Source organism: Symsagittifera roscoffensis, chromosome 2, assembly GCF_963678635.1.
Source record: "Symsagittifera roscoffensis chromosome 2, txSymRosc1.1, whole genome shotgun sequence".
NCBI lineage: Eukaryota > Metazoa > Xenacoelomorpha > Acoela > Convolutidae > Symsagittifera > Symsagittifera roscoffensis.
This window is the reverse complement of record NC_087063.1, coordinates 17774762-17792571: the sequence shown is the minus strand read 5'-3', so window position 1 is coordinate 17792571 and position 17810 is coordinate 17774762. Positions and strand designations below refer to the sequence as shown.

Below are 17810 nucleotides of genomic sequence, written 5' to 3'. Positions count from 1 at the left end.
AATGAAAATGATAACGGTGCATGAATTGAATGAATTTGTTCAAAACGAAAATGAAAATGACAACGGTCTTTGAATATTCAAAAAAAATTTTATCGTCATTTTTTGATAAATTAAGTAAACTTGAAAAATTGGATCAAAAAATAGTTTGATCGCATTTTTAAAACTTTGCTTTTTGAGAGCGCAATTTTCCTTTGTTTAGCATCAATGAAACATCAAAAAACAAAACGAAACATTTCCAATTACTATTTCCTAATAAAATTAAGCTTGACCTTAATAAGTGTTTCCCAAACTCTTCATATTATCTATCAAAATAAATCAAACTACTGTGGTCCATATAAGAGCTTTTGATTTTTAATGATTGCTTAAAGGGTTAGAATATTGCAGAAGAGCAAGAATTTCGAAAAAAAGTAAATGCAAAATATCTAACAGTTTCAACTTTTGAGTTTTGGAAGAAAAAATTATGAAGTTGAAATTCTTTGAAATTCAACAATTGTTTTTGATTAGAAGCGATCGTATTTAGAAGAAACTGATTCATTACCCGGGTTGAGATCACATTGAAAAATAGCGATAGAAAAGTGAGAAAAAAACAGCGCCTGGGCTGATTTTTAGCGCTGATTTTCTAAGGAATTTTTACTGAAATAGCTCTGAAATATCGCAGGTTTGACTATTCCAAAAACTCTAAATTATACATGAATCAGCGCTGGAAAATTGCTATCACTGGGATACTACAGAAAAATACGAAAATTGACGGCTGGACTTCAACACGGGTAGGGTAGGTTCACATTTTAATTCGCTTGATTCAGAAAATGAAATTCATTTTTCGAAGCAAGAACTCTTTCACGTTTTCCGTAAGCTTAACATTAATCGATTTACGAAAGTTGAGCTTACCTTCCACTTAAAAAAAGATTCAAAGTGATCTTGAAGAAAAATCATAAAGTAAAACGCCAAATAAAACAAATTTGAGCGTAAACTGATTTTGAGCATGAATTTGAGCGTGAAAAATATCAAAGACAATCAATTCGCCTTTTTTAATTAATCCCTGGAAATAGATATTTAGTAAATTTTTGCATATTCATAACTAAATAATCAGAAAACAAGGCTCGATTTTTTTAGCAGCAGAAACTGGTTTTTTGGAAAAAATTTAGACTAATTTTAGGCTTTTTATTTCGCTTTTTTGCAATCTTTTCCTTCTTTAAACCTAAATCCAAGTAAAAACAATTTAAGCAAAATTTTTTAGCGCCGCTGACATTTTGGGCTTTAAATGGTTGTCGTAGAAAACGTTAACAAAAATTTGCACGCGTTTCAACTCAAATGAATGGATGCATCAAATATCAATTGTCCAAAAAAAACTGACAATGTACGTTTTCTTCGGTAGATTTTTTTAAAATCCTAAATGATACTTCTATTGAAACAGAAAATATTGCTTTTCACAACAGTTTTTGCTACATGAAAAATTATTTATCACTTGACAATTTTTTCGAGAGGTATAAAAGGTTGAATTCGCATCCTGAAACCTATCTATGTGATAAAATAATGGCAGTGACTTTTAAATCAAAACAAGAGATACGCAAGTTTTAATTCGGTTACTTATCGAACCTTACGCAAATTAAAATATAAGTATAATCGGGCAATATATATTATTCTTTCAGTTGTGATTTATCAATTTGCTTTGACAGCTGCCCTCGAGGTCTGGCGTCGGCTGGCTTGAGTTCTGGGTTTGGATCCGATTCCAGTAGGAGGAGTTGTCTTGGGTGGCTTGTAGTAAGACAGAAACCGATCTTCTCCCGATTTCATTTTCTCTTGTAGGTTCCGGTCCAGCATTTTGTTGATACAGTACTCGCTTTCTTGTCCGCACTTTGCCAGTTTCAAGTCCAGTTTGGTTATTTGAGAGTTGGATTCCATCGCTTCTTGAAGCTGTTTCCCACCATCAGTACCTGTATAATTATAGAGTTTACGTAATAAAAAAACCTCAAAGTAAAGTTCTGGTATGAAAACTATAGCAGAAAAAGCCAACAGATAAGTTTTTATGAGTATTTACTTAATAAATATCTGATTTGAGTAAAAAAAAATGCGCCATAAGCTCCACGAGCAGCTAATCATTTTACAAACTTTTTCAGTTTCAGTTAACTTTATGATTCACTCTGACTCGAAGAAATTACCTCAACTTGATAGACATGGGTTTTTTACCGTTAGTGATTTTGATTAACTCAATGTTGAAACGAATAATATGTTATCTTATAAAATTCCAGTGAAACAGTACGTATTTATTGCGTGACTCAATTGCATTGGAAATTTGCTATAAATAACTTGTCAAAGCATAAACTTTTCTCGATTCCGAAATTTAGCTTTATAAACTTTTTGCTGTATGTCGTATTGTGGCTAAAAAAAATTCAGTTTCTTGTTCCGACTTTCGAAGAAGATGACGGAATATTTGTGCTCGGGGAGTTTTTTTTCTCTTTTCGGCTGTTTAACTAGCAATTTGCGACGGAGTTTTTTGATACCATCAGAAAAGTACTGTTGTCTTGAGCTCGAAACATTTTTTCGTCCTTTAATAATTTTCGTGAGGTTATGGGGATTTAAAGATTGCCAAAGTGGGGTAACTTACGCGCGATATATTTCGAGCTAATAATGCATAAGCTAATAGAAATTATTCCAAACTGAATTGAGGCATGCTATTTGGTTCATTTAGTATTAAGCTATATGCGAAACATATCCCTTCATATTTTACTTAAAGTGTGGGTAGATGCCTTTCTCAAAAACCAATCTCAAAAAAGTACAATTTATTTTTTCGTTTTATTTTGAAAGTTTTTTAAAAGTCGAAAAAGCTTAAAAGGCAGTAAAAAAAATTGAAGAATTGGCCTTGATACGAGTAGTCTTGCTCGTGTATCTAATTGTGCGTGAAAAAAAACACTCTCGCACTTACACTTAGTTGTGACAAGAAAAAAGAATAATCAGAGGGTTCAAAAAAAAACTTTTCAAGTTCATCGCTCAGTTTTGGTCTAAAGACTTCGTGGGGCAATGGTAGAGCGTCTGACTCTGGATCAAAAGATTGCGTTTTTGACTCTTGTCACGGTTGAGATCGATCACATAGAAGAATACTGAAAAACTCTGAAAGATAAGTAAAAAGATTTTGAATGTGTCTAGTTTTTCTTCAAGAACTAATGTTTTTTTTTCTAAAACAAAATTGGTTCGAAAATAAAAAACTCCTGAAAAACAGTAAAGTGCGCTTTGAAAAAATATTACTGGTAATCTTTGAGTCTATGACTCAGCCTTATATTAACGACTTCTTGGCGCAACGGCACTGCTTTTAACTCCAGATCAGAATACTTAAGCACACCTGAAAATTCTGGATCACAAAACAACTCACTTGAAAGATTATGAAGATTTTTTTCAGGAAATAATGGATCAGAATGTATTAGACGATTGCGTCTTTAAATCTTTTCACGGTCGAGATCGATCAAATAGAAGAGTACTCAAAAAACTTTGAAAGATAAATAAAATACAACAGGTGAAGCGGAGCTTTGAATCACTTTTGATACAACATAACCATAAAAAAGCATAAGTCGAAAAAATGAAAAAAGTTTTAAAGAAACCAAAAGTTGAACCAAAATTTACCAATATCTCAATGAAGGACCCCTAGTGCTCAACTAAAGCTGGCGGTATTTAGATTTGGCAGGGTAGTTACAGAAAAGCCAAAAAATCAAAACGGTCAAAAAAATAAAGATTTGGACTTATCCTAACTCATAAAATTTTGTATGAAAAATGATGCTTGATTGCTTGATTGGGCGTATGCTGATTGGGCGTATGCTTGATTGCAAATGAGCATCCCACACGCGGTTTTTGGATTGAACTCAAAATCTCAGATGTGAGAGGGTTTTTTTTGGTACAACTCATAAAAGTTAGAAAAAATGTGAGCGCCCGCTAATGCAGGAGAGCTTCACACTACCCGCTATCTCCATTGAACCCACAGCCTCAGATTTGAAAGCTTAATTTTTGAGAAAATTCAAACGCTCAAAAAGCGGTTAAAGAAATTAAAAATTTGACTATTCCGAGTGCCATAATTCTATTTGTAAAAGAATTTGGGCATATCGGCTTATGGAGGGAAACTTTTCAAATCTGATTTATTCGCTGAAACCAAAACCTAAAATTCGGTAGGTTAATTTTTGAGAAAACAAAAAAAAACATATAGATCAAATATTCCCCCACCCCATTGTTATTTCGAAGAGCGCAGAGAAAACAGAAAGCAAACAGAGACCAGAGGTGTATGCAGGTACACAAGAATGTAGAAAGCCTTCTATTAAAACTCCTTTTTTAAAATGAAGAATGGTTATTGAAAAAAACTAACTTTTTTGCATTAGGTCTTAAATTTTTTCACAACGTCTAGAATTATAAAACCATACAGTTCAAGAATACAAGATTTTCTCACTCAGGAGTTTTAGGGACACATGCCGTGGAAGACATTTGAAATTAAAATCAGCAACTGAACAAAACTTATAAGCGGAAACACTGCCGACAATCTTTTGAGCCGAAACCAGTTGAGCCGAAAAAAAATCTTGAAAAGAAAAACTGTGAAAATTTCAAGTACCCCTGAAACTACCCTGTAGCAACTAGTACCCAGCCACTAGTGAAATTTGAATTTCAAGAAAATGAGCATTTCAGCTAGAGAGCATGTCAGGTGAAGAGCATGTTAAGTGATTAAACTGATTCTGTTAAACTACATGGTGTTCCTTAACCTATGAGATTGTTGAAAATGCTGTCTTTTTCGACTGAAATGAAGTATGAGTCTGGGTGATAGATGAGATTTGGAATTTTGAGAATCCGTGAGAAAAAACAATTTGGAGAAACGCAAAAAATGTTTTGCGCCATTTTATGGATTTTAAATCATGCTTCATTGAATTGTTCACGCCAGTTTCTTCAATCTCGTTCATTTTATCAAAGAAACAAAATTCAGTGATGAGCAGCGCAAACTCACTATCCTCCAGTTTGCAAAAGGATTGTCAGCAATTGCTGTCAAGCGAAAATTTCTTGAAACATATGCCATTTGGCAAAGGCAAAGAAGCAAGTTCACTTTGACCGATTTTCAATGTAAATGGCAACATTTTCAAGATAGGCCTTCGGGACAGGTTAGGAACAGAGGTTGTCGACCAAAGATTCGAAATAACAATTATCCGAGAGTTGCGATACACTTTGAAATAAACCCCAAATCAAGCATAAGAGCATCATCAGGGCACTTGATATCTCCTCAACCAGTTTAAGGCGGATTTTCAGGCGAGACTTAAAGTTTGCTGCATTCAAAGACAGCAAACTGTGTAAAATATCAAAATGAAATTACAAAATGCGAGAAACATTTTGCATGTGGTTTTTATCTCAGGATCGAAACTTTCACTCGAAGGTTCTCTGTGGTTTTGGACCCAGAGTCGAACAGCCAAAACGATCGGATTTTGACACGTTGCAACCCTCGTGATTTCGAAGAAACTCGATATCAGGGCAAAAACAAAGTAATGTGCTGGCGTGGCCTTCTTCACGGCGAAATCATAGGTCTTTTCTGGTTCAGAAATGAGAATGGAAGACCAATCACGGTCAACCAAGTTGTTTATTCCAACATTCTCAAGAACCAAGTATGTCCCGTTGTGTAACACCGGCGAGATATTAGGAGACTTTGGTTCCAAAAAGACGGCGCATTATGCCATACAACCCCTCCAGTATTACAGTTTCTACAAACTTTTTTGGTGACCGCATTATCAGTCGTCATTCCCAAATTCTTTGGCCCGCTCAAAGCCCAGAGCTTATTCCTCTGGACTACTTGTTCTGGGGTTATGTTTGGGCTGCAGTTCATCGCGAAAACCCCAGGACCACTGCCAAACTGATCACAAGCGTTGAAACATTCTGACATTCTGCAGGGGGATCACGCAGGATCAGATTTCAACTGCTACAGCCACAATTCACAAGCGAATGATCAAATGTTGAGAAAATGGCGGGATACATTTTCAACATCTCCTGAAATTAATAATTTTTTCTATGAATAAAATTTCTGCTTCTCGTCTATAAAGTATCAAATTTTCATGTGTGCACGTCAATTCAGTACGAAATGACAGCCTTTCCAAAAGTCTCATAGGTTTTGGAACACCCTATAGTTGTCAACCCAAAAAAAGTCTACATTCCGATTTTATAGCGCCTCTTAATCGCAAGCATTAAGATTTTAATTCGTATCATGTTTTGAAATTGTATCAAGTGTGCAAAAAGGTTTCATCAAAACTGAATCGTGAGTTGACTAAAATTTACTTCAAAAAAGGCCGTAATCCAATTTCTAGATCTTTTCATTAAAAATAATGGAAAAAATGAACAGCTTTCAGCATTGTTGAATGTTGACTTCGACGAGATTTGATCACGCAAGCGTGTTATCTGGAGTCAAATCCCCTATTGTTGCTCCTCAAATACCTTGGGCACTTAGATTGAGCCATTGAGTTAAAAGGTATGCGTTTTCTTTACAGCACTTTTTTCTTTCTCAATGAGTCTATGAACTGAATTAGTTAAAAATGACGCATGAAGCCTTGATGATTTTTCTAGATCCTTCTCCTAATCTCTCGAAAAGTCAAACAAGTTTTGGTTTTGGTGGATATTAACCTCGCCATGATTACAACACGGAACTTTTTCATCTGGTGTCAGACGCGCTACCGTTGCGCCACAAAGGTCATGGGACAATGTTGAGCCATACGCTTGAAATACCGTGTTTTTCTTTCCATCTCTTATTTTTTGTTTTTTAAAGTGTCCATAATTCCTCAAACTGACTTAGTTTTACTTGAAATAAAAAGTCCCGATCATTTTTCTAGATACTTTCCTTAATGTCTTGAAAAAATAACATAATTCATTTCTGCTGGATGCTGATCTTGTCGTTATTCGAACAAGTTAGAGATCCTTAGGCAGAATAGGGAGCTGTGAGCTTAAGAGATCGTTTTTCTTTCCAATTTTCAATTTTTCATTTCTTAAGCTTCTATTTTTCCTTGAATTGACCTAAAAAACAAACTAAAACTTTACTAAAAAACAAAAAATTCTGATCAAGGTTCTGTATCTTTTCCTTACTCTCCTGAAAAAAAAGAAACAACGTTAAATCTTGCTAGATATTGACCTTGAAGTGATTCAAACACGCAACCTTTAATCTGGAGTCAGCGTCGCCACCGTTGCGCAACGTTGCACCTTCGACTGTTTTTGAGACGTAAACCTACAAATTTTTGATTTTTTGCTTATCAAATTTTGATTTGACTGATTTTTACTAGAAACAAAAAACCCGATCAATTTTTCTTGGATCCTTTCCTTAACCTCCTGAAAAATTGAAACAAATTTACGTAACGCCGAATAACAACCTCGGAGTGATTCGAACACGCAACAATTTGATCTGGAGTCAGATGAGCTACTGTTGCGCCAGGAAGTACTTAGCAAGTTTTAGAGCCATTAATTAAAAACATTGTGTTTTTTTCCAGCATACAGTTGACTAAAAACAAAAAATCCTGATCACTTTTTCTTAAATCCTTTCCTCAAACTCTTGAAAAAAAAATAAACAGTTTTACGTAAAGCTGCATAACAACCTCGGAACGATTCGAATTCGCAACAATCTGGTCTGCAGTTAGATGAGCTACTGCTCAGCCACTAAATCCGTAGCAAGTTTTAGAGCCATTAACTAAAAACATCGTGTTTTTTTCTTTCCAGCACACAGTTTATGTTTTGCTATGTGTCTATAAGTCCTTGAAATGGCTAAGTTTTACTTGCGACAAAAGCTCCCTATCAAGTTTCTAGGCAATTTCCTTAACCCTCCAAAAAAATTATTCAAAGTTCATGTTGCTGGATTTTGACGTCGACGTGGTTCGATTAAGCAACCTTTAGAACTGGTGTCAGACGCGCTGAAGTTGTGCCACGAAGTGCTTCGAAAAAAATTAAACTGTTCGGTTACAAGATTATGTTGTTTCCAGTTTTTGTTTGCCTTTAATGAATCTATCTTTCCTTGAATTGACGTAGTTTTTTTTTAAACAAAAAAAATCCCGATCAAGTTTCCAGGCCCATTCGTTAATCTCTTACAAAAACTGCACATTTTCTAGAGTTGGTGGATAGTGCCTTCGACGTGATTCGAAGACGCAACCTTCTGATCTCGAGTCAGAGGCGCTACCGTTGCGCCACGAAAACCTTCAAAGAAAAGAGCCGTACGATTATAAGAGCGGGATTTTCCTTCCAGCATTCATTTTTTTTGTGTTTCAAGTTTGTCTATTTTTCCTTGAATTGACGTAATGTTACGTGAAACAAAAACTCTCGATCAAAATTCCAAGCCCTTTTCTCAATCTCTTGAAAAAACAACACAATTTCTATTGTTGGCGGAAGTTGACTTCGACGTGATTTGCATATGCCACCTTCTGTTATGAAGATAGATGCTCTATCGTTGCGCGACAATGTCTGTCAAACATTATGAGCCCTAAGCTTAAAAAGTTGTGTATTTTAATTTCCAGTACTAATTTTTCATTTTGTTTCTCCTTCCTTAAGATGATTTAATTTTACTTGGAAGAAAGTTTAGTGATCAAAATTTATATATCTTCCCGAGCCGCCTGAAAACTTTAACGATTTTCAGGATTGATGAATATTTTCCTCAACTTGTTTCGAAAGCGCAAACTTCTGGTCGGGAACCCGACTCCATACCGTTGAACCAAGAGTTCCTTCAAAAACATATTAGCCGTAAAAAAAAATTTTAATTTCTTTTCACCACTCAATTTTTTAAGCTTAAAGTTTCTACCCTTCATTGAATTGACGTAAATTAAATAGTAATTAAAAATTCTAATTGTTTTAAAATGAGATTCACCTTAATCCCACAGTGAAACTCAGCATATATCGATATAGATGGATATTGACATCGTCGTGCCTGGAACAGGCAAACTTCTGATTTAAAGTCAGACGCACTATCTTTGCGCCACAAGTCTTAATCATTTTTCTCAACCGTGAGATTGAAACATCGTAATTTTTCTTTGAGCCCTTTGAAGTTTTTACCCTTCCTTGAATTGACTTAATTTAAAGTGAAACAAAAAATCCAGATCGCTTTTTTTATTGTTTCTATTATTCCTGAAATTGAATGAAATCCAATAAAAACAAAAAATCCGGATTCCCTTCCAAGTTTTTGTCCAGAATTTACTGGTAAAACTAACCAACTTTCGGTATTGATGGATATTGGCCTCGACATGATTTAAACACACAAACTTCTCAACTACAGTCAGATGCGCTACCATTACGTCACGAATTCCTTCACAACACTATGATGTACGGAAAAGAGATCGGGTTTTTTTTTCTCTTGGCATTCAGTTTTACCCTGAAGTCCTTGCACCATAAGCTTCAAACATCGAAATTTCTTATCTTTCCAGCTTTCAGTTTTTTTTTTTCAATGTGTTTATCTTTCTTTGAAAGGATTTCGTTTTACTTGAAAATTCTGATCAGTTAACTAGATCTTTTGCTAAATCTCCTGAGAAAATTGAACAGTCTTCAGTTTGTAATGGATGTTGATTCGACGTGAGCCGAACACGCAGCATTCTGATATAGAGTCAGAAGCTCTACCGTTGCGCCACAAAGTCCTGAAGAAAATCGAGCCGTACGGTTAAAAGATCGGGTTTTTTTTCCTTCCAATATTCATTTTTTGAGCTTTAAATGTGTCTATCTTTCCTTGAATTGACGAAGTTTTTGTTTAAACAAAAAATTTCCGATCAAGTTTCCACGATTTTCCTTAATTTCTTGAAAAAAATTACACAAACTCTAAGGCTGGCGAATATTGACTTCGAACACGCAACCTTCAAAGAATCGAGCCATACGGTTATACCTTTGTGTTTTTTCCTTCCATCAACCATTTTTTGTGTTTTAAAATTGTTGATTCATCCTTGAAATGAAGTACTTTTACTTGAAAAACAAATTCCGAGAAAGTTTCCAGGCCTTTTCCCAAAACTTTTGAAAAAACAACTTAATTCTAGTGTAGGTGGAAATTCCTTCGCTCACTGTAAGCTTAACAGATCGTGTTTTAGCTTCGATCCACCATCAGTTTTTGTTTGTTTTTAGTGTGTCTATCTTTCCTTGAATTGACGTAGTCCTACTTGAAACAAAAAAATCCCGATCAAATTTCCAGGCCCTTTCCTTAATCTCTTGAGAGAAATATCAATTTCTAGTGTTGGAGGAAATTGATTTCGATGTGATTCGCACTTGCCAGCTTCTACCGTGGATATAGATGCTCTACCGTTGCGCCACGATGTCTATCAAGCATTATGAGCCGTAAGCTAAAGAAGTTGTGTATTTTTATTTCCAGTACTAATTTTTTGATGTGTTTTTCATTCCCTAAGACGATTAATTTACTTGGAAGAAAGTTTAGTGATCAAAATTTATATATCTTCCTGAGCCGCCCGAAAAAATAAACGATTTTCAGGATTGGTGAATACTGTCTTCAACCTGTTCCAAACGCGCAACCTTCTGGTCTGGAACCTAACTCCCGTTCGTTGAACCAAGAGTTCCTTCAAAAATGTATTAGCCGTGTTTTTTTTTTAATTTCTCTTCACCACTCAATTTTTTAGCTTTTAAAGAGTCTGCCCTTCCTTGAATTGACCTAATTTAAGTCGAAACTAATACCTCTAATTGTTTTAAAATGGGATTCACGTTAGTCCCATAGTGAAACTCAGCAACCATCGATTTTGATGGATTTTGACATCATCGTGCCTGGAACACGCAGCCTTTTGTTTTAATTTCAGACGCACTATCGTTGCGCCACAAATCATAATCCTTTTTCTCAACCTTAAGATTAAAACATCGCGCTATTCTTTTCAGTTTTTTTATTGTTTCTATCTTTAATATAATTGACTTAATTCAAACAAAAACAAAACAATCCGGATTCTTTTCCTAGTTATTGTCCAGAATTCACTGGTAAAACTAAGCAACTTTCGGTATTGATGGGTATTGGTCTCGGTATGATTCAAACACGCAACCGTCTGAGCCGTACAGTTAAAAGATCGGGTTTTTTTCCCTTCCAGTATTCATTTTTTTGTGATTCAAATGTGTCTATCTTCCTTGAATTGAAGTGCTTTTACTTGAAAAAAGATCCGGATAATGTTTTTGAGCCCTTTCCTTAATATCCTGGAAAAATTATACAATTTCTAAGGCTGGAAAATATTGACCTCGACGTGATTCTAACACGCAACGTTCTGATCTGAAGTCAGACGCGTTACCTTTGCGACAAGAACTCCTTCAAAGACTCGAGCCATACGGTTATGCCTCTGTTTTTTTTCCTTCCAGCAACCATTTTTTTAAGTTTTAAAAGTGTTATTTTTTCCTTGAAATGAGGTACTTTCACAGGAAAAACAAATCCCCAAAAAATTTCCAGGCCTTTTCCTGAAACTTTTTAAAAAAACTACAAATTTCTAGAGTAGGTGGAAATTAACCGCGATGTGATTCGAACACGCAACCTTCTGAACTGGAGTCAGACGCGCTATCGTTGCGCCACGAAGTCCTGGAAAGAAATGAGCCGTACGTTTGAAAGATCGGGTTTTTTTCCTTCCAGTATTCATTTGTTTGAGTTTTAAATGTGTCTATGTTTCCTTAAACTGACGAGGTTTTACTTGAAACAAAAAAATCCCGATCAAGTTTTCACGCCTTTTCCTTAATTTCTTGAAAAAAAAACTACACAAATTCTAAGGCTGGCGAATATTGACTTCGACGTGATTCGAACACGCAACCTTCAAAGAATCGAGCCATACGGTTATACCGTTGTGTTTTTTTCCTTCCAGCGACCAATTTTTGTGTTTTAAAATTGTTGATTTATCCTTGAAATGAGGTACTTTTACTTGAAAAACAAATCCCGAGAAAATTTTCAGGCCTTTTTTGAAGTTTTATAAAAAACTAATAATTTCTAGTGTAGGTAGAAATTGACCTCGACGTGATTTGAACACGCAACGTTCTGATCTGGAGTCAGACGCGCTACCGTTGCGCCACGAAGTCCTGCAAAGAAGCGAGCCGTACGATCAAAAGATCGGGTTTTTTTTCCTTCCAGTATTCATTTTTTTGTGATTCAAATGTGTTTATCTTCCTTGAATTCAAGTACTTTTACTTGAAAAAAAATCCTGATAATGTTTTTGAGCCCTTTCCTTAATTGCCTGGAAAAATTATACAATTTCTAGGGCTGGCGAATATTGACCTCGACGTGATTCTAACACGCAACATTCTGATCTGGAGTCAGACGCATTACCTTTGCGACAAGAAGTCCTTCAAAGAATCGAGCCATACGTATGCCTCTGTGTTTTTTTCCTTCCAGCAACATTTTTTTGTGTTTCAAAAGTGTTATTTTTTCCTTGAAATGAGGTACTTTCACAGAAAAAACAAATCCCCAAAAAGTTTCCAGGCCTTTTCCTAAATTTTTTAAAAACTACAAATTACAGAGTAGGTGGAAATTGACTTCGATGTGATTCGAACACGCAACCTTCAAAGAATCGAGCCATACGGTTATATCTTTGTGTTTTTTTCCTTCCAGCAACCATTTTTTGTGTTTTATATTTGTTGATTTAACCTTGAAATGAGGTACTTTGACTTGAAAAACAAATCCCGAGAAAGTTTCCAGGCCTTTTCTGAAACTTTTAAAAAAAAAAAACTAATTTCTAGTGTAGGTTGATACTGACCTCGACGTGATTCGAACACGCAACCTTCTGATCTGGAGTCAGACGCGCTACCGTTGCGCCACGAAGTCCTGGAGAGAAGCGAGCTGTACGGTTTAAAGATCGGGTTTTTTTTTCTTCCAGTATTCATTTTTTTAGTTTTAATTGTGTCTATCTTTCCTTGAATTGACACATTTTTACTTGAAATCAAAAAAATCCTGATCAAGTTAACAGGCCTTTTCCTTAATTTCTTGAAAAAAGTACACAAATTCTAAGGGTGGGGAGTATTGACTTCGACGTGATTCGAAAACGCAACCTTCAAAGAATCGAGCCATACGGTTATACCCTTGTGTTTTTTCCTTCCAGCAACCATTTTTTTTGTTTTAAATTTGTTGATTTATCGTTGAAATGAGGTACTTTTACTCGAAAAACAAATCCCGAGAAAGTTTCCAGGCCTTCTCTGAAACTTTATGAAAAACTACTAATTTCTAGTGAAGTGCGATACTGACATCGACGTGATTCGAACACGCAACCTTCTAATCTGGAGTCAGACGCGCTACCGTTGCGCCACGAAGTCCTGGAGAGAAGCGAGCTGTACGGTTAAAAAATCGGGTTTTTTCTTCTTCCAGTAGTCATTTTTTTAATTTTAATTGTGTCTATCTTTCCTTGAATTGACACAGTTTTACTTGAAACCAAAAAAAATCCTGATCAATTTAACAGGCCTTTTCCTTAATTTCTTGAAAAAAGTACACAAGTTCTAAGGCTGGGGAATATTGACTTCGACGTGATTCGAACACGATACTTCAAAGAGTCGAGCCATACGGTTATGCCCTTGTGTTTTTTTCCTTCCAGCAACCATTTTTTGTGTTTTAAATTTGTAGATTTATCCTTGAAATGAGGTACTTTTACTCGAAAAACAAATCCCGAGAAACTTTCCAGGCCTTTTCTGAAACTTTTTAAAAAAACTACTAATTTTTAGTGTAGGTGGAAATTGACCTCGACGTGATTCGAACACGCAACCTTCTGATCTGGAGTCAAACGCGCTACCGTTGCGCCTCGAAGCCCTGGAGAGAAGCGAGCTGTACGGTTAAAACATCGGATTTTTTTTTTCTTCCAGTATTAGTTTTTTTTTTAGTTTTAATTGTGTCTATCTTTCCTTGAACTGACACAGTTTTACTTGAAACCAAAAAAATCCTGATCAAGTTAACAGGCCTTTTCCTTAATTTTTTGAAAAAAGTACACAAAGTCTAAGGGTGGGGATATTGACTTCGACGTGATTCGAACACGATACTTCAAAGAGTCGAGCCATACGGTTATGCCCTTGTGTTTTTTTCCTTCCAGCAACCATTTTTTGTGTTTTAAATTTGTAGATTTATCGTTGAAATGAGGTACTTTTACTCGAAAAACAAATCCCGAGAAAGTTTCCAGGCCTTCTCTGAAACTTTATGAAAAACTACTAATTTCTAGTGAAGTGCGATACTGACATCGACGTGATTCGAACACGCAACCTTCTAATCTGGAGTCAGACGCGCTACCGTTGCGCCACGAAGTCCTGGAGAGAAGCGAGCTGTACGGTTAAAAAATCGGGTTTTTTCTTCTTCCAGTAGTCATTTTTTTAATTTTAATTGTGTCTATCTTTCCTTGAATTGACACAGTTTTACTTGAAACCAAAAAAAATCCTGATCAATTTAACAGGCCTTTTCCTTAATTTCTTGAAAAAAGTACACAAGTTCTAAGGCTGGGGAATATTGACTTCGACGTGATTCGAACACGATACTTCAAAGAGTCGAGCCATACGGTTATGCCCTTGTGTTTTTTTCCTTCCAGCAACCATTTTTTGTGTTTTAAATTTGTAGATTTATCCTTGAAATGAGGTACTTTTACTCGAAAAACAAATCCCGAGAAAGTTTCCAGGCCTTCTCTGAAACTTTATGAAAAACTACTAATTTCTAGTGTAGGGGGAAATTGACCTCGACGTGATTCGAACACGCAACCTTCTGATCTGGAGTCAGACGCGCTACCGTTGCGCCACGAAGTCCTGGAGAGAAGCGAGCTGTACTGTTTAAAGATCGGGTTTATTTTCTTCCAGTATTCATTTTTTTAGTTTTAATTGTGTCTATCTTTCCTTGAATTGACACAGTTTTACTTGAAATCAAAAAAATCCTGATCAAGTTAACAGGCCTTTTCCTTAATTTCTTGAAAAAGTACACAAATTCTAAGGGTGGGGAATATTGACTTCGACGTGATTCGAACACGATACTTCAAAGAGTCGAGCCATACGGTTATGCCCTTGTGTTTTTTTCCTTCCAGCAACCATTTTTTGTGTTTTAAATTTGTTGATTTATCCTTGAAATGAGGTACTTTTACTCAAAAAACAAATCCCGAGAAAGTTTCCAGGCCTTCTCTGAAACTTTATGAAAAACTACTAATTTCTAGTGTAGGGGGAAATTGACCTCGACGTGATTCGAACACGCAACCTTCTGATCTGGAGTCAGACGCGCTACCGTTGCGCCACGAAGTCCTGGAGAGAAGCGAGCTGTACGGTTAAAAAATCGGGTTTTTTCTTCTTCCAGTAGTCATTTTTTTAGTTTTAATTGTGTCTATCTTTCCTTGAATTGACACAGTTTTACTTGAAATCAAAAAAATGTAGATCAAGTTAACAGGCCTTTTCCTTAATTTCTTGAAAAAACTACACAAATTCTAAGGCTGGCGAATATTGAATTCGACGTGATTCGAACACGCAACCTTCAAAGAATCGAGCCATACGGTTATACCGTTGTGTTTTTTTCCTTCCAGCGACCAATTTTTGTGTTTTAAAATTGTTGACTTATCCTTGAAATGAGGTACTTTTACTTGAAAAACAAATCCCGAGAAAATTTTCAGGCCTTTTTTGAAATTTTATAAAAAACTAATAATTTCTAGTGTAGGTGGAAATTGACCTCGACGTGATTTGAACACGCAACGTTCTGATCTGGAGTCAGACGCGCTACCGTTGCGCCACGAAGTCCTGCAAAGAAGCGAGCCGTACAATTAAAAGATCGGGTTTTTTTCCTTCCAGTATTCATTTTTTTGTGATTCAAATGTGTTTATCTTCCTTGAATTCAAGTACTTTTACTTGAAAAAAATCCTGATAATGTTTTTGAGCCCTTTCCTTAATTGCCTGGAAAAATTATACAATTTCTAAGGCTGGCGAATATTGACCTCGACGTGATTCTAACACGCAACATTCTGATCTGGAGTCAGACGCATTACCTTTGCGACAAAAAGTCCTTCAAAGAATCGAGCCATACGTATGCCTCTGTGTTTTTTTCCTTCCAGCAACATTTTTTTTGTGTTTTAAAAGTGTTATTTTTTCCTTGAAATGAGGTACTTTCACAGAAAAAACAAATCCCCAAAAAGTTTCCAGGCCTTTTCCTAAATTTTTTAAAAAACTACAAACTACAGAGTAGGTGGAAATTGACTTCGATGTGATTCGAACACGCAACCTTCAAAGAATCGAGCCATACGGTTATATCTTTGTGTTTTTTTCCTTCCAGCAACCATTTTTTGTGTTTTATATTTGTTGATTTAACCTTGAAATGAAGTACTTTTACTTGAAAAACAAATCCCGATAAAGTTTCCAGGCCTTTTCTGAAACTTTTTTTAAAAAAACAACTAATTTCTAGTGTAGGTTGATACTGACCTCGACGTGATTCGAACACGCAACCTTCTGATCTGGAGTCAGACGCGCTACCGTTGCTCCACGAAGTCCTGGAGAGAAGCGAGCTGTACGGTTTAAAGATCGGGTTTTTTTTTCTTCCAGTATTCATTTTTTTAGTTTTAATTGTGTCTATCTTTCCTTGAATTGACACAGTTTTACTTGAAATCAAAAAAATCTTGATCAAGTTAACAGGCCTTTTCCTTAATTTTTTGAAAAAAGTACACAAGTTCTAAGGCTGGGGAATATTGACTTCGACGTGATTCGAACACGATACTTCAAAGAGTCGAGCCATACGGTTATGCCCTTGTGTTTTTTTCCTTCCAGCAACCATTTTTTGTGTTTTAAATTTGTTGATTTATCCTTGAAATGAGGTACTTTTACTCGAAAAACAAATCCCGAGAAAGTTTCCAGGCCTTCCTGGAGTCAGACGCGCTACCGTTGCGCCACGAAGTCCTGCAAAGAAGCGAGCCGTACGATTAAAAGATCGGGTTTTTTTTCCTTCCAGTATTCATTTTTTTGTGATTCAAATGTGTTTATCTTCCTTGAATTCAAGTACTTTTACTTGAAAAAAATCCTGATAATGTTTTTGAGCCCTTTCCTTAATTGCCTGGAAAAATTATACAATTTCTAAGGCTGGCCAATATTGACCTCGACGTGATTCTAACACGCAACATTCTGATCTGGAGTCAGACGCATTACCTTTGCGACAAAAAGTCCTTCAAAGAATCGAGCCATACGTATGCCTCTGTGTTTTTTTCCTTCCAGCAACATTTTTTTGTGTTTTAAAAGTGTTATTTTTTCCTTGAAATGAGGTACTTTCACAGAAAAAACAAATCCCCAAAAAGTTTCCAGGCCTTTTCCTAAATTTTTTAAAAAACTACAAATTACAGAGTAGGTGGAAATTGACTTCGATGTGATTCGAACACGCAACCTTCAAAGAATCGAGCCATACGGTTATATCTTTGTGTTTTTTTCCTTCCAGCAACCATTTTTTGTGTTTTATATTTGTTGATTTAACCTTGAAATGAGGTACTTTTACTTGAAAAACAAATCCCGAGAAAGTTTCCAGGCCTTTTCTGAAACTTTTTTTAAAAAAACAACTAATTTCTAGTGTAGGTTGATACTGACCTCGACGTGATTCGAACACGCAACCTTCTGATCTGGAGTCAGACGCGCTACCGTTGCGCCACGAAGTCCTGGAGAGAAGCGAGCTGTACGGTTTAAAGATCGGGTTTTTTTTTCTTCCAGTATTCATTTTTTTAGTTTTAATTGTGTCTATCTTTCCTTGAATTGACACATCTTTACTTGAAATCAAAAAAATCCTGATCAAGTTAACAGGCCTTTTCTTTAATTTTTTGAAAAAAGTACACAAATTCTAAGGGTGGGGAGTATTGACTTTGACGTGATTCGAAAACGCAACCTTCAAAAAATCGAGCCATACGGTTATACCCTTGTGTTTTTTT

General features: G+C 35.8%; 1 protein-coding gene and 10 non-coding genes across 11 annotated transcripts in view; all 11 read right to left on the bottom strand.

The window, feature by feature from the left end:
- Window positions 1–1573: 1573 nt before the first annotated feature.
- Window positions 1574–17810, bottom strand: part of LOC134839060 (dynein regulatory complex subunit 5-like) — an 86942-nt gene continuing 70705 nt past the window's right edge. The window contains exon 7 of the mRNA XM_063854468.1: window positions 1574–1934. Within this exon, the coding sequence (XP_063710538.1) occupies window positions 1660–1934 (275 nt within the window). The 3' untranslated portion in view covers window positions 1574–1659. The remainder of the gene's footprint in view (window positions 1935–17810) is intronic.
- On the bottom strand, window positions 11926–11997 carry Trnaw-cca (transfer RNA tryptophan (anticodon CCA)). Its single transcript has one exon. It is a non-coding gene; the product is annotated as a tRNA-Trp (tRNA).
- On the bottom strand, window positions 12668–12739 carry Trnaw-cca (transfer RNA tryptophan (anticodon CCA)). Its single transcript has one exon. It is a non-coding gene; the product is annotated as a tRNA-Trp (tRNA).
- On the bottom strand, window positions 13153–13224 carry Trnaw-cca (transfer RNA tryptophan (anticodon CCA)). The gene has a single exon. It is a non-coding gene; the product is annotated as a tRNA-Trp (tRNA).
- On the bottom strand, window positions 13640–13711 carry Trnaw-cca (transfer RNA tryptophan (anticodon CCA)). Its single transcript has one exon. It is a non-coding gene; the product is annotated as a tRNA-Trp (tRNA).
- Trnaw-cca (transfer RNA tryptophan (anticodon CCA)) lies at window positions 14128–14199 on the bottom strand. The gene has a single exon. It is a non-coding gene; the product is annotated as a tRNA-Trp (tRNA).
- Window positions 14614–14685, bottom strand: Trnaw-cca (transfer RNA tryptophan (anticodon CCA)). Its single transcript has one exon. It is a non-coding gene; the product is annotated as a tRNA-Trp (tRNA).
- Window positions 15097–15168, bottom strand: Trnaw-cca (transfer RNA tryptophan (anticodon CCA)). Its single transcript has one exon. It is a non-coding gene; the product is annotated as a tRNA-Trp (tRNA).
- Trnaw-cca (transfer RNA tryptophan (anticodon CCA)) lies at window positions 15583–15654 on the bottom strand. Its single transcript has one exon. It is a non-coding gene; the product is annotated as a tRNA-Trp (tRNA).
- Trnaw-cca (transfer RNA tryptophan (anticodon CCA)) lies at window positions 16326–16397 on the bottom strand. The gene has a single exon. It is a non-coding gene; the product is annotated as a tRNA-Trp (tRNA).
- Trnaw-cca (transfer RNA tryptophan (anticodon CCA)) lies at window positions 17472–17543 on the bottom strand. Its single transcript has one exon. It is a non-coding gene; the product is annotated as a tRNA-Trp (tRNA).